Raw genomic sequence first — 16,033 nt, 5'->3', positions numbered from 1 at the left:
ATGTATATTCTGTAGTGTTTTTATGCATCTTCAAAAACAGAATTTTGGCTACGTTTGACGTGGGATAAATCTTCCAGTCATGCCACACCTTCAAAGTCATGCCTAAAAGAGCTACAAAGTAAATTGGTTTTCAGTTTTCAACACCATACCAGTGTTTGCTTCTCATATGCTACTCTTATAAATTCAGAAGAAATAACTTTGGCTTTCTAACTACTGTACTTAATTTACCTATATAATGGTGTATACCACATTAACCTCAAAACAGAAAATGAAACAGCTTATACAAATACACATCACAGCTGCCATTGTCAGTAATATACTGTATAACTTGAAGTTTTGATGGTGAATTCCAAAAATTCACACACACACACACACACACACATATATGGTTGGCTAGACTGGAATCTACAAAAGCTTGATGGGGATCCATGGGGTATTTCATGAAAGACAAAGGGTTCTGTAGTTTCAAAATGTTTTGAAACCCCAGAACTACAGGAATCTATATGTGAGACAGACTTGAGAGTCGATATATATCATGCCAAATGTTGCAAGGGTTCCACACAGGAATAATTTGGCACTGAAAAGTCCTTTGACGTGGAATTTTAAGGAGGCAAGTCTCCCAAAGAAATATATTATTTTCAAATATCAGAATAACATTTAAGTAAGTGGATGTGGAAAAGTTTGACAAGCAATTCACAATGTATTCTAGTGGTAGACCAAAAGTAAAATATGGTTCCTAAGTTTGGTTACTCCACTTATATACATGAAAAAGATCTGTCCAAGAAGATTCAGAGGATAACAAGAAAGGTTGTTTTGAATTAAGCTACAGAAAAAGGCTGGAGACCACTGAGTTGTCAACCATTACGAAGATATGAATAGGGAGTGACTTAATCATGGCCTTAAGGTTTCTTAATCAGCTTCAATGATGTCAATGCATTGAATCTACAAGAGGGCATTGTAAGAAGCTCAGACTGTTAGAAAGGATGTTACGAAGTTCAGCAAGTGGTGGAAGACTGGAACTACCAGTACATGGCATACTAAGGACATACAGAAGTTTAAGAAACCATGGGATGCTTGAGAAAGTTCAAAGGAAAAGGACCCATGAGTGTAATACTCCCTCTGTGTACAATGCATATAGCTAAATGCACACACACACACATACACACACATGTGGTAGGATGGTAAAGAAGTTATTTCTTCAAGCAGGAATAAAGGGGATACTCCGTTGACAGAAAACTATCTTAGTAGATGGGGTTAAATGACACTTATCAGGATCTGGTCCTAGGACAGCTGCACTTTACAATCTATGCAAATGACTTGCCAGAAGTACTGGATTTACACCTAAACATGTTTATGGAAGATGCCAAGATCATGAGGGAAGTAAAGAGTAATGAGGATTGCAATGACTTGCATGGGGGCTTAGACAAACTCAAAAGTTGGTCTGAAATTCAACCTAGGTAAATGCAAAGTAATGATGGTGGGACACAGAGTAAGAAAGACTCAATATGGGTATAATATTACTGAGCATAAAATGAGCAGTCAGAATCTCTATACTCAGGTATCTCCTTTACTCAGGGGATGATATTGTTCCTAGCCTCTCTCAACAGCTCCACCTTAAGAGAACTTTAAAGGAGATAAACCACTTGTTGGCAAATAGTAGAATAAAATTCAAGTGCAAGTCTAAGAAAATGTTCATGAACTATCCACATGATATATTAGACTAAAAGTGGAACTGCATTCTTAAAGTCTGGTCACCGCACCAAAAGAAGCAAAAAGAAATAATGATGATAAAAAAATAAGGTCTACAGGGAGGGCAACAGACATTAAGTGGTGAGTTACAGTATAAAGCTAGAGCCCATTAATTGAATTACCATAGGAAAGGAAGTATTGATTCAGTCTCAACATTTAAGTTTTTACACTAATTTAATGATAACAGTAAACAGTTTTTCAAAAGATGCAAAAGTAAAACAAGCAGAGGGCATAACATGAAAAGATGTAACAAATTACTTCTGTGGAACAATAGTTGTGGATGTGTGGAATAAACTTGGTGATGAAACTGTGAATGCTCAAAATTTTATAAGAGTTTTAAAAAATTTCTTTTCACTGGAAAAGTTCCATAGATGGGGTCCCATGAGTTTAGAACTCCCTCAACGGTCTATACAAACAGCTAATTACAAGTAAGTACTTATAAACACAAATTGCTGAGTGTAAAGTATTTAGCTAGATGTTCATAAAAGGAGATGGAGTAAAGGAAGAGCAAGAAAGAAATTTAGAAAAGAATCAAAAGGCAATAATTGAGAAGTTTCAAAAGAAGGTACAGAACAAATTATCTCTACCACTAGCACAAACATGAAATGAGATGTTTGAGGACAATGTGTGGTGTGAGGTGGTTTGATCGAGTAAGCAGTGTAAGGGTGAGAGAGATGTGTGGAAATAAAAAGAGTGTGGTTGAGAGAGCAGAAGAGGGTGTTTTGAAATGGTTTGGTCACATGGAGAGAACGAGTGAGGAAAGATTGACCAAGAGGATATATGTGTCTGAGGTTGAGGGAACGAGAAGTGGGAGACCAAATTGGAGGTGGAAAGATGGAGTGAAAAAGATTTTGAGTGATCAGGGCCTGAACATGCAGGAGGGTGAAAGGCGTGCAAGGAATAGAGTGAATTGGAACGATGTGGTATACCGGGGTCGACGTGCTGTCAATGGACTGAACCAGGGCATGTGAAGCGTCTGGGGTAAACAATGGAAAGTTCTGTGGGGCTTGGATGTGGAAAGGGAGCTGTGGTTTCGGTGCATTATTACATGACAGCTAGAGACTGAGTGTGAACGAATGGGGCACACATGAGGGGGAAGGTGGTTGTTATTCCATGTGTGGCGAGGTGGCGATGGGAATAAATAAAGGCAGACAGTATGAATTATGTACATGTGTATATATGTATATGTCTGTGTGTGTATATATATATATGTGTACAATGAGATGTGTAGGTATGTATATTTGCGTGTGTGGACGTGTATGTATATACATGTGTATGTGGGTGGGTTGGGCCATTCTTTCGTCTGTTTCCTTGCGCTACCTCGCTAACGCGGGAGACAGTGACAAAGCAAAATAAAATAAATAAATAATAGCACAAACAGGTCAGGCATATTTTGTGGTGGTAGAATGAAAGCAGTTCACTAATTCACGACAAGATGGACTGATAGTATATGAAAAAGAGCTAAAGACCTTATCAGGGATTTCAAACCAGATGTTGTTGGAGTAATGGAGACAAAATTTACTAGAGAAGGAACATCTAATGAAATCTTTTTGGAGATGGATGATAACATGAAAGAGAAGACAGAGAAGGAGGGAAAATGGCCCTCTTAAAAAGGGACAACCTTAAGTTTCAAGAAATACTAGTGGATGGTCCAATTAAATTGTAAGTAATGGGAAAAGTACCTACTGTGTAAATAACTTGACCAAGAGGATATATGTGTCGGAGGTGGAGGGAACGAGGAGAAGAGGGAGACCAAATTGGAGGTGGAAAGATGGAGTGAAAAGGATTTTGTGTGATCGGGGCCTGAACATGCAGGAGGGTGAAAGGAGGGCAAGGAATAGAGTGAATTGGAGCGATGTGGTATACAGGGGTTGACGTGCTGTCAGTGGATTGAATCAAGGCATGTGAAGCGTCTGGTGTAAACCATGGAAAGCTGTGTAGGTATGTATATTTGCGTGTGTGGACGTGTGTATGTACATGTGTATGGGGGGGGTTGGGCCATTTCTTTCGTCTGTTTCCTTGCGCTACCTCGCAAACGCGGGAGACAGCGACGAGGTATAAAAAAAAAAGAAAAAAAAAAAAAAAATATATATATATATATATATATATATATATATATATATATATATATATATATATATATATATATATATATATAAGCGTGGTTGAGAGAGCAGAAGAGGGTGTTTTGAAATGGTTTGGGCACATGGAGAGAATGAGTGAGGAAAGATTGACCAAGAGGATATGTGTGTCGGAGGTGGAGGGAACGAGGAGAAGAGGGAGACCAAATTGGAGGTGGAAAGATGGAGTGAAAAAGATTTTGTGTGATCGGGGCCTGAACATGCAGGAGGGTGAAAGGAGGGCAAGGAATAGAGTGAATTGGAGCGATGTGGTATACCGGGGTTGACGTGCTAGCACGTCAGTGGATTGAATCAAGGCATGTGAAGCGTCTGGGGTAAACCATGGAAAGCTGTGTAGGTATGTATATTTGCGTGTGTGGACGTATGTATATACATGTGTATGGGGGTGGGTTGGGCCATTTCTTTCGTCTGTTTCCTTGCGCTACCTCGCAAACGCGGGAGACAGCGACAAAAAAAAAAAAAAAAAAAAAAAAAAAATTATTGTTGTCAATCTATGATCATCCAAAATATTCCAATTAACAAGAATAATCATTCAATACAAAATAATGAAAGCACATTCAGGATATTCCAAGTGGCAGCAACACATGCACTACTACTAGAGATAGCAAAGTTATGATCCAGTAACGAGGGGTTTCAATTATCAACACGTCATAAAAATCATTAGAATCAGAATGGCTGATATGTCATCAATACTTGATTCTAACTTAATGTACAATGAATTGAAACAGGAAGACATCAGATTTGATACACCACATGGCTAAAGTGATCATGTAACGACTGACTTAAGAGTATGTGGTTTGTGACGACATAAAAAGGAGATCAATGAGGAAACTAGGCTCAGAGAAGAGACACGTTTAAGAAAACTACATACGACTAAACAATTACTCTTGGACCAGAAACAGGGAATTGAAGTTCCATAACCACAATACAGACCATATGCTATGCAATATCTGGAGAAAACTAATACATGGGCACCTTTGGCAGTAAATGAAGTATGAAAGCCAAATATTACTTATTTGTATTTAATACAAGGTGCCATAAAAAGTAGAAAAAAAGAAAGGAGCACAGAGAAGTCCTATGTAGAAGATGCAGGTGCCACAACAGCCAACCAACATTTGAAAGTACTGTATATTAGAGAGTACGAAGTGAGTATAACAAGATAAGGCTGTAACAGAAACTTTTGAAAAAAATAATGTATTATGTTCAAGGTAAGTGATGATTCAATGCTTTTTCATAAATATAACGAGTAAACTGTAAGTTAAACACCAACTAATCAGGCTGAAGAATGCACACGGAAAGGGTTTTTGGAAAAATATGAGGAACTGAATGATAAATTCAGGAGGGTATTCACGATGGATGACAGTTTATCCCCAGCGCATATATGGGATGGGAAACAGGGCTCGGAAAATGCTGAAATCCTTACAAAAAACAAATGGAAGCTAGTGAAGGGTCCTGAATCACATAAAACGTGATCCTAGGGTTGTATTATCATAAAAATAGCAACGTCATATGGTAACTATTTGTTTCTACAGTTACACAGACTTCTCTACAGTTACACAGACTATAATACAGATTCTTTCTGAAAATACGGTACATGTTGTACTGTGTATTGTGGTATGCATACAGTACCTAGGTCATTGTCGTTGATGCCCATGAAATTTTCTAGCAGTGAATTAATCTTTTCAGTTGCATAGGTGGCCAGGTCATCCGGCTGCAAGAAGAAAAGTCCAGGTAGTGAATCTTCATAGAGTAAGACCACAACAAATTTATAATTAGAATTCAGCTAAATAACATTCAATATACTGTATATTATTCCTTAAAAATTTTGCAAAGAAATAAAAAGTGTTGCAACTTACCGCATCCTCCACTTCAGCTTGGCCATTGGCTTTGAAGCGTAGTGTTTGCTTGCCACTACCATAACCCTTCTTCCCACTGGATCGTGGGTCTGACCGTGGTCCAATATTTGCTGTGTACGGTTAAAAAAGGATTAGAGGGTGATGCATCATTATGGCAGGAAACTGTTTTTATTGTACTTCATACCAATACATAAATCTCCAAATGCTTTTGTATGTCCATCGAGAGTTCATTCTTCAAGGGGAAATGAATCCATCTGCTAAGAACTCACTAGTTGTGCAAGTATGAAACACAATTGGTTCACATGGAGTTTCAAAGTAACTAAAAGAGGTTCCATCCATCTTCCAGTAAATCAAAAAGAAAAGTTCTCATTTAGCTCTGTTGACTTCTTTCTTAGACCAATGAGCAATAAAATTCTTAACCCCCCCCCCCCCCTGCTGCTGGGGGTATATGATAAAGGTAACAAAAATACATATTCAGCAAACTGTCCATACACCTCAGTAAAACGTAAACCATATATCTATACCCTATTTACACATCTCAACTGTTCATCCCCTGTCTGACTACATCTTTCTTCTCCTAACTGTCCAAATTAAAACTATATTTTCATGCCTGAATATAGAAGTATTTGCTAAACATTATCACAACATTCACTGGCACCAATTGGACATAAAAAGCCTCTACATACAATCATTCACTCCACCCTAAATTATGTCTGACCAAGCTGGTCACCTGCCCTTTTCTAAGGCAAACATAAACCTACAAACTACATAAAACAGAGCACTCAAAACCAGCTGCTTAGCAACCATGAAGACTCAGCACCTGCACTCTGTAATAAAATCCATTTGAAGACGGCACTACCTCACTACGAAAAAGGAATGCAGTCTCATAGAAAAACTTGTCACTCCAAAGGAGTCTTTCTCTTCTCTCTTAGGTGCAGCCTGAGGTTGGAGAAGCCCCATAAAAAGGGGTCTTACAGCTTATTATATATATATATATATATATATATATATATATATATATATATATATATATATATATATATATATATATATATATATATTACCTCAATTCACGGGCAAGTGCATCTACATATATGGATTATTTTCATTGTTTTTCCTGCATTCTTCTGCAAGACGCAGGCGTGGATGTGCGAGAGAGAAGAAGCTTGCTTACCAAAGCCCGCCTTGAGAGGCTCAACCAGACGCATGACGAAGGTGGTGCCACGCGGGATCTCCTTGAGCATCTTGGCAACTTCATAGTGACGGTGGCCCACCAGTGACTTCCCGTCGATCTTCTCTATGTGGTCACCAATCTGGGGAAGTGACAACATCACCGTGAGACAGCAGGTTAACCTAACGCTGCAGGAGTGCAACAGCGGGAGGGAATATACCGGTGGTGGTGCAACATGGGGCAAACATATGCAAACATATATGGGGTGCAACGGGGGCAAAAGAGAGAGAGAGAGAGAGAGAGAGAGAGAGAGAGAGAGAGAGAGAGAGAGAGAGAGAGAGAGAGAGAGAGAGAGAGAGAGAGGAATGGACATGCTTGAATAGAACAGGGAGGGTGAATATGCACGGGGACGACAGTGATGGTCAAGATGCTGTAGAAGAAAGGGGAGAGTGAACATGCTGGGGTAAAACACAGAAGGGGAACACATTGGGGCAAAACAAGAAGGGTGAACATGCTGGGGTAGAACTGGAAGGGAGAACATGCTGGGGTAGAACTGGAAGGGTGAACATGCTGGGGTAGAACTGGAAGGGAGAACATGCTGAAGTAGAACACAGAGAGTGATCATCCTGGTGTAGAACAGGGAGGAGCACAAGGACAGTGAACATGTAGGGATACCAGAGCGAGGGTGAACATGCTGGGGTAGAACATGGAACATGAACATCTGGGATATAACAGTGAAAAACAAATTAAAAAAAAGTAATATAAAATATCTGAACCTACATAATCAACCATTGTAGAGAGGAAGATATATGTAGCAAGGGAATCGTTGCAGAGGAAGAAATGTGATGTGGAAGTGAATATTTGTGGAGGAAAATAGTTTGGAGTGTTGAGGTATAAAGAACACTGTACATGGGCCATACACGGAGTAACAGGTCGTAAAGACGTCTCGAGCACCTGAGGGTGTTTAAAATTGTTTTTTTTGGTCGTAGTTATACACTAACGATGACGACCTTTAATGATCCCACTCGACGTAGATGACCTTAATGACACTGGCAGTAGATCGGTTTAAGGCTGAATAACCTTCCCACCACAAGATGGGAGGAAGGCTGGGCGAGGGGGAGCAGGGCTGACTGAAGGAGACAGGAGAGAGGGAGTAATGTAAGGATGATTAAGAGGCAACAGCAGAGGAGGAAGGGGGTGAGGGAGGCGAGAGAGGGTAGCGAGGGAGGAAGGAGAGAGTAGTGAGGAGGAGAGGTACTGGGGAAGGAGGGAGGACAAGGCAATGAGAGAGATGAGAGTGTTTCATTTTTTTCTGTTGGAGGCTCCAGTCACGGTCAGAAGTCCACATCAAGGCTGGGTCTTAATGAAATATAGAGAGAATAATAAAAGGGAAAAAGAAAAGACAAGGGAAAGTATTTGCGAATTTTGGAGGAAGTGAAAAGTTTGTCTTTTGAAATGTGCCAGGTCATAGTTATTGGGAGAGACATGAAAGAGTAGAGTTCCAAAGTTTCGACGTGTAGGGAAAGAAGCAAGTGTCAAAACGGCCCACCCTTGAGTTGCCGATGGCCACACAACAATCATGTGACGCAGCAGCTTGCCGAGTATCGCGTGGTCTAACTAGTGGTGGGGGGCACACAAGCAGCCAGCTCTCGGGAGCAAAAATCAAAGTAATGCTTCTAGAAGAGGGATAGTGAACCAACATTGCGGCGTAGGGCAAGAGGGCCAAGTTAGGAACTTTGTCCGGGACAGTATATAAGTCCGACCGCTTTCGACTCAACTCTCAAGTAAGGATGCAGAGCTAGAACCAACCAAGATGTGAGAGTGGTGCTCCATACAAGGACGAATCAATCCTTTGTAGAAACGGAGCAGCTGTTCAGAAGAAAAGAAGCTTCGACATCTAAACTGGACATTAAGTTTCTTAGAAGCAGACTTTGCTATTCCAATAATGTGGGGTTTACAAGAAAGAGTGGGTGCGTTACAGTAATACCAAGTATGTTCATTGAGTGAAGAGGTGGAATTACAGAACCGTCAAAGGAGAGACGAGAGTTGTGATGAGTTTTCAATAGAGAGATGGGTAGAAACTTGGTCTTGGAGGCATTAAACTTAACAAGATTTTGTGTACCCCACTAAGATATCCTGTCCAAGTCCGAGTGTATTGAGGAAACTGTGTCAAGATGAGATGCAGATCGAGTGAGCGGAGAAGGGAGTAGAACTGAAGGGTGTGGATGACTGAAGTGTTGTAACGTCAGTATATAAGTGCACTGGAATATTTGAGGAGATGAAATCGTTGAAGGAAAGGAGAAAAAGTGTAGGGGACAAGACAGAACCTTGAGGGACACAGATGCTAATGGAGAAAAGGGATGGGGTGGGGGGGTGAGGCTGATCCATTAACAACCACACAGATAGATCGGCAAGAGAGGAAATTAGATATGAAGGAGCAAAGTGAGGTAGGGAAGAGGGGAGCTAAGAGATGAGACCCCGATGCCACACCCTGTCAAAAGCTTTGGATTTGTCAAGGGCAACCACACATGATCCCCCAAATCTCTCAGGGATGATGACCAGACAAATAGGAAAGAATATCACCTGTGGATCTCGCCTTGCGGAAACCATACTGGTGATCAGAGAGAAGACTGTGGTTTTCGAGGTGTTTAAGGACATGGGAATTGAGGAGGGATTCGAAGACTTTGGAAGTGGTGGATGTCAAAGCAATTGGACGATAGTTGGAGGAAGTCAGAACAATCGCCCTTCTTAGGAATGGGACGTATCAATACGTGTTGCCAAGGACAAAGGAAAAGTTTTGATTTTAAACAGAAACGGAACAGAAGAGCAAGCACAGGTGCAAGTACAGAGGCACGCTCAGTACACGGGTATGGATGCCATCAGGACCATGAGCCTTGCTTGTGTCTAGAGAGAGAAGCACTTTTTGAACAGTCCGAAAAGAGATTACGGGTGGGGGGCACAGGATTAATAAGAGCAGCATCAGAGGGTGAAGGAATGTTAGAGTCATCCAAGGTGGAGTTAGAAAAGAAACGAGAACCAAAGAGAACTGCTTTGCTTACGGGATAGACAGTCATAATAATACCGTCAGAACGGAAAAGTGAAAGGAAGGTAGATCGACAAAAGTTGTTATAGACGCCTTTAGCTTAAGACCAGAAAGACCTATCAGTGCATGACGAGGAGAGACTACTGCACTTCCCTTGAATAAAGAAACGCCTCGCCTAACGGATAACGAGCTAGCAAAGATTACGGACAGTGATGAAAGCTTAATGGGAGTCGGAGGAAGGAAAGTTTTTACAAGCCCGGTATGCCTAATTCTTTGTCTGAATGGCCTCAGAACAGGAAGAGGGTGTAGGGAGTCGCCTACATGAGTCAGCATGTGACACCACATCACAAGAAATAAAGATTATCATAAGTTTCCGTAGTATGGCTGGCTGTGAATCCTCAAAATACCTACTGCCCACCACCATCCACGGCTGTGAAGCCTCAAAATACTCACTGCCCACCACACACGGGTGTGACGCCTCAAAATATCCACTGCCCACCACACACGGGTGTGACGCCTCAAAATATCCACTGCCCACAACCCATGGCTGTGAGGTCAAATATGCCCGCTTCCCATCATCCATGACTGTGAGGCATCTGATACCCGCTGCCCACCACCCACCGTTGAGACGCCTACCAAGGTGACGAAGAGAAACTTGAATCTAGAAAACAGTCATTTTCTGCTTCCTAACCTCTTTAGCAAGACTGTACAACCCTTAGGTATCATGACGTGACCTTTCTCGTAGTCTATAATTAAAGGTCACCGTCAAAGGCCAGGCCATCGTGCCCAAGGCTTGAACCCTCGTATACCACTTAGAGAATACCCCTGCATAACAAACAAAAATTGATAATGGTAATCGCAATTAAAATTCATAAAGAAAATAATGTAGCTGGTTCCAACATAACATTCAGTTTGCATAATTGCTTCTACGGTCTCAGTAGTGGCAAAGAAATCCAATAAGCACAACCTCATATTAGCAGAACTCCCGTGGAGACATTATACATGTAACATGACGAAGAAAAGCCGAATTTGAGGAATGATTCGAATAATAGAATTCAGTACAAACTTAATCGTACAATAGTTCAAGAAAAAGAAAATAAATCTTACACCTGTCTTGTATAACATTTTTCAATATAACAAATTTTACGTGTGTCCAACGTGATTTTCTTCGATATACTGTAATGCCTAGTGCTGCCATATGTTGCATTACCACTGAAATAACCATGATAATATTCAAAATGAGCTTCATTTTCTTAACCCAGGAGGGCAGGCGTCGGTCCAATGGTACCCTAATGGTGTGGTGTTTACAGTACACCTCCGCTGGCGACTCTCCCTGCCCACAATAGCTTTGCGCCAGTACGATCGTGTCTTTCTAGGAACACTGTTTCCCAGCTGGTGACTTGAGGTAATTTTAGTATTTGTTGATACCTTTGTCGTATAACTAGTATAGGATATTACATCTTATCCTCTGTGGGAATACGGCGGTTTAGGAGATCAACTGTCGCTGGTTTCCAGTTCTCAAAACTGTCCAGACTTCCTTACGGGTTTGGTGGCAGCCAGGTATGTGCAAAGTCATCATCTGAGCAAGACAGTGGTCTGATGTCAGTGTTCAGGTGAACACATGGCAGACAGAGCACGATACACACCTCCGCGTGAACACAAGCAACAGTATCAACAAACACTCTTAGAGATCAGAACACCACACTGCCGTAGACTGGTCGATCCAGACTGAACTATACAGACGAACCTCTTAACAAGAAACTTGTATTACATTTCCCGGGCTCAAATTTTGCAACTTCTTGAACCCAGTGAGCCGAACAACTTTCACAGCACTGGCGGCAACATCTGTACAAGAACAATGATAACAATAAGGTAGAGTGCTGAGAATATAGCATGGGAAGTGGTAAGAAAGGACTATGGTGAGGAGGGTAATAAGCGATGAAAAATGATATAAAGAAAGTGGACAGTGAGGGAAAATAATGGCCGAGAAATTGACCGGTCAAGACGATACAACTGTTTTGGACAGAAGGCAAGTATAGAACGTATGGATTGTGGGAATCACAAGTACATAAAGAATTCCATCTCCATCTCTCTCTCTCTCAGCAGTACTGCCAGCAAGTGTAGAGAAGCATGATGGAGAGAAAAGTATCTTAAAGTGAAAGCTGAAGACTGCCATTTTCATTCTCCACTGGCGTCTCGTGTGCTTGACGGATTGTACTAGGCTGGGCAGCACCATCGCTACTCACATTCCCAGAATGCATCCCTGTTTTCTAATGACTACGTATCTAAATGCTTAAAACTATACATTTAGTACTTTAAAATTCCATAACAATTTTATTATAGCTGTGTCTTCACAATAACTGCTCTGTCACTCCAGAATGCTGTAAAAACGGTGATTAACTCACTTGTTCTTCCCATTGTTGAGGTTGACTTTCTTATCTAGGCAAGTGATACTATAGCGAAGTCCTGTGAAAAAAAAAAAATACCAGTAAAGTCGTCACTATCACAGTAATGTTTGCTCTCTGGTCCTCAACATCACAGGTGTAGACAGGATCGACTGATCAGCTTTTATGGGGCATTTGTGAACTTCGTAAGACGGTGTTAGGAGGACTGAAGCCCGTGTATAGAAAAAAGAATCATCTTTTCGCCACCGTCTTGACAGTATGCGGCCTGTATGGATGTCTCTCACACCATCGATGTTGACGCCGCTGCCAGCGACATGAGCGTTTAGCGACTGACGCAGCCCAAACACTCCCATAACACACACGTCAAAGTTGATCGAGGATGCATAGGAGAAGGCCAAACAGCAGCAGTGACCGAGTATATAGGTGAGGGAGGCACTTTCTTCTCGTGAGTGCCGCCATCAGGGTGACCGCGGCGCCAGATGGCGGGAACTCACGGTGGCTGACGCACTTTCCCCGCCCACCTGCCTGGCCCACGGAAGGATGTGCTGCCTTTCCGCACCTCGGGAGCTGAGGGCCGCGCCTGGGGCTGATGACAGAACTTAACCACTTGAGTACGACGGTTAGACCACTGTGAATGGCCTAACCTCTGACCTGTTCCGTAACAGCCAAATAAGAGGTCAAAGATTCAAGGTGCATCTTACGTTGGTGTGATCGGCGTCTTACATACATTTCGAAATATCATCCACAATTCGGAACGGTAATACAACAGACAGGAAGTTAAGTGTCTTTGAAAAATTCTTAAGTTTCCGACAGACTTACAACAGATGTGAAAGCGTAACTAAGACGGCGAATCGCTCATTGGAAACTTAGGACAAAACAAAAGACTTTTTTCTTCCGACTTATAAAGTGGACACACGTTCAGTGTGGCGTGTTTGAAGCTCCGAAGCTTTCAACGTCTTCAGGTTGGCGACGAAACATTTTCAAACTTTCTATGACGAATTAAGTCTAAATGATGAAATGATCCCGTGCATTGGCAAGAGGTTCTCCACCAACCGCACGGAATTCGTCCAAGAACGTTAAAAACACAGAAAATCTTTTATACACAATGCTCACTTTAGTATCTCTACTGTACTTAAATGGTACTTCAAAGTACTCACAAGTATATGCAATTCATGAGCACAGATTATTTGACCAAAAAAATAAGAAAAAAAATAGAAAATTGTGCATGTCTTGGGATTTTCGGGAACGGCAACCGGTTCGCGACTCCTGCAGGCTCGGGAACCGACAGAACCGAGTTCTCGCGAGATCTCGCGAAGCGCTTTCGAGTTTGGTGTTTCACATTTAGGTCATACTTCAAGGTGCTGGGTTACGTGGTCTTGCACTGCTGATGATATAAATGACTTTTTCAACTTCCAGCGGTGCCGGAGTGACGTTGTAACGGATAAATGTTGAACTTGAGACACTGGTAGTGTGTGAGGGGAGTGGAACCCCTGCCAGGCAACGTGTGGCGAGAACTGGCAGCCTTTGTTTGGTCTAACAATCCTGCAGAACAACTGAGGCGTAACACACACTCCTGGTGTCGCCCAAGCTTCACGTGTCTGGTGTACATATGGCGACACCCCCCCCCCCCCATCCCTTCAGCAATATACTATATACAGGACATATCACAGTGGATTCTCCACTCACTATCTTACATGATACATCATACAGTGTTCTTCACTCATTATCTTACATGATACATCATACAGTGTTCTTCACTCATTATCTTACATGATACATCATACGGTGTTCTTCACTCATTATCTTACATGATACATCATACAGTGTTCTTCACTCATTATCTTACATGATACATCATTCAGCGTTCTTCACTCATTATCTTACATGATACATCATACAGTGTTCTTCACTCATTATCTTACATGATACATCATACAGTGTTCTTCACTCATTATCTTACATGATACATCATACAGTGTTCTTCACTCATTATCTTACATGATACATCATACAGCGTTCTTCACTCATTATCTTACATGATACATCATACAGTGTTCTTCACTCATTATCTTACATTATACATCATACAGTGTTCTTCACTCACTATCTTACATGATACATCATACAGTGTTCTTCACTCATTATCTTACATTATACATCATACAGCGTTCTTCACTCACTATCTTACATGATACATCATACAGTGCTCTTCACTCATTATCTTACATTATACATCATACAGTGTTCTTCACTCATTATCTTACATGATACATCATACAGTGTTCTTCACTCACTGTCTTATGATACATCATACAGTGTTCTCCACTCACTATCTTATGATACATCATACAATGTTCTTCACTCACTATCTTACATGACACATCATACAGTGTTCTTCACTCATTATCTTACATTATACATCATACAGTGTTCTTCACTCATTATCTTACATGATACATCATACAGTGTTCTTCACTCACTATCTACATGATACATCACTCAGTGTTCTTCACTCATTGTTTTACACACAGTCAGAAGTACATTCTTCCGACCTAAAACCTCTACAGTCAACAGTTAAAGCCATACAGTAATACATGCCGTATGGAAAGCAAAGTTAAAAACCATCGTCTTCCATCTACAGCAAAGCTCACACGTAGGGACTGTTCCTTCTGCAGGTCACAGCAGAGAACCTTGGTGCAAGTTGAGGTCACGGAGGGAACCAGCCCCTCCCTAGCTACTGGTGTGGTGGTGGAGGGAACCAGACCTTCCCCAGGTACTGTAGTGGTAGAGGGTAGCAGGCCCTCCCCAGCTGCTGATGTGGTGGTGGAGGGAACCAGGCCCTCCCCAGGTGTTGTGATGGTGTCGGGAACCAAGCCTGCCCCAGATGTTGCTGTGGCAATGGAGGGAATGAGAACCCTTCCCCTAAGTGTTGCTGTTCTGGAGGGAGCTAAACCCTCTCCCCAGGTGTCGTCTTGGTGGCGATTCTGGTGGTGGTAGAGAGGCCTTCACGCTCCCCTGTTGTGGCTACAGTGATGGGAGGAGCCATACTCTCCTCCGGCACCATCTAGAGAGGAACGTGTGGAAGCAGGGAGGTAAGGAGAAGCCTACGAGTCAGCCGGAGGTCAGCTGAGGCATGAGGTTGAGAGTGTATTATTAACCTGGCCGCCAACCACCAGACAGATAAACACATTATCATATCTTCATCATCGTCATCACATTGCCACGAAACCTTCACCAGACGAGGACCTCACCTCAGCTAACGGACCTCCTAATAAGAGGCAACCTTTGCCACAACGACGCAAGTCGTGACACTACACAGCTGGTGGACGTGCCGCAAGGCTCCGTCAGGATCTGCTGCCGTGTATAACACAGGACTCGCGGCGGCAACATGTGAACGTTATCTGTGCGTTACTCACTTTTGACCACCTGCTCTTATCTCAAGGTCATCACCGACGGTAACAATGATACTATATATATATATATATATATATATATATATATATATATATATATATATATATATATATATATATATATATATATATAAGTATAGTTTCTCGATAAATATGTTCTAAACACTTACATGGACATTGATGGCAGAGCTGAGGATAACAGGTGAGGAAAGATTACCTAATATAGCAGCATTTGACTGGGTACCGTTGGAAGAC

General features: G+C 41.8%; 1 protein-coding gene across 1 annotated transcript in view; it reads right to left on the bottom strand.

The window, feature by feature from the left end:
- The window catches only part of kermit (PDZ domain-containing protein GIPC-like protein kermit), a 172,851-nt gene that overhangs the window by 2,084 nt on the left and 154,734 nt on the right, over nucleotides 1-16,033 (bottom strand). Inside the window, exons 4-6 of the mRNA XM_071696135.1 lie at nucleotides 6,921-7,059; nucleotides 5,747-5,856; nucleotides 5,520-5,601 (exon numbers count right to left, since the gene is read on the bottom strand). Coding sequence (XP_071552236.1) covers nucleotides 5,520-5,601; nucleotides 5,747-5,856; nucleotides 6,921-7,059 — 331 coding nt within the window. The remainder of the gene's footprint in view (nucleotides 1-5,519; nucleotides 5,602-5,746; nucleotides 5,857-6,920; nucleotides 7,060-16,033) is intronic.

The sequence above is a fragment of the Panulirus ornatus genome, chromosome 59 (genome assembly GCF_036320965.1).
Source record: "Panulirus ornatus isolate Po-2019 chromosome 59, ASM3632096v1, whole genome shotgun sequence".
NCBI lineage: Eukaryota > Metazoa > Arthropoda > Malacostraca > Decapoda > Palinuridae > Panulirus > Panulirus ornatus.
This window is presented reverse-complemented; position numbering and strand designations above follow the sequence as displayed.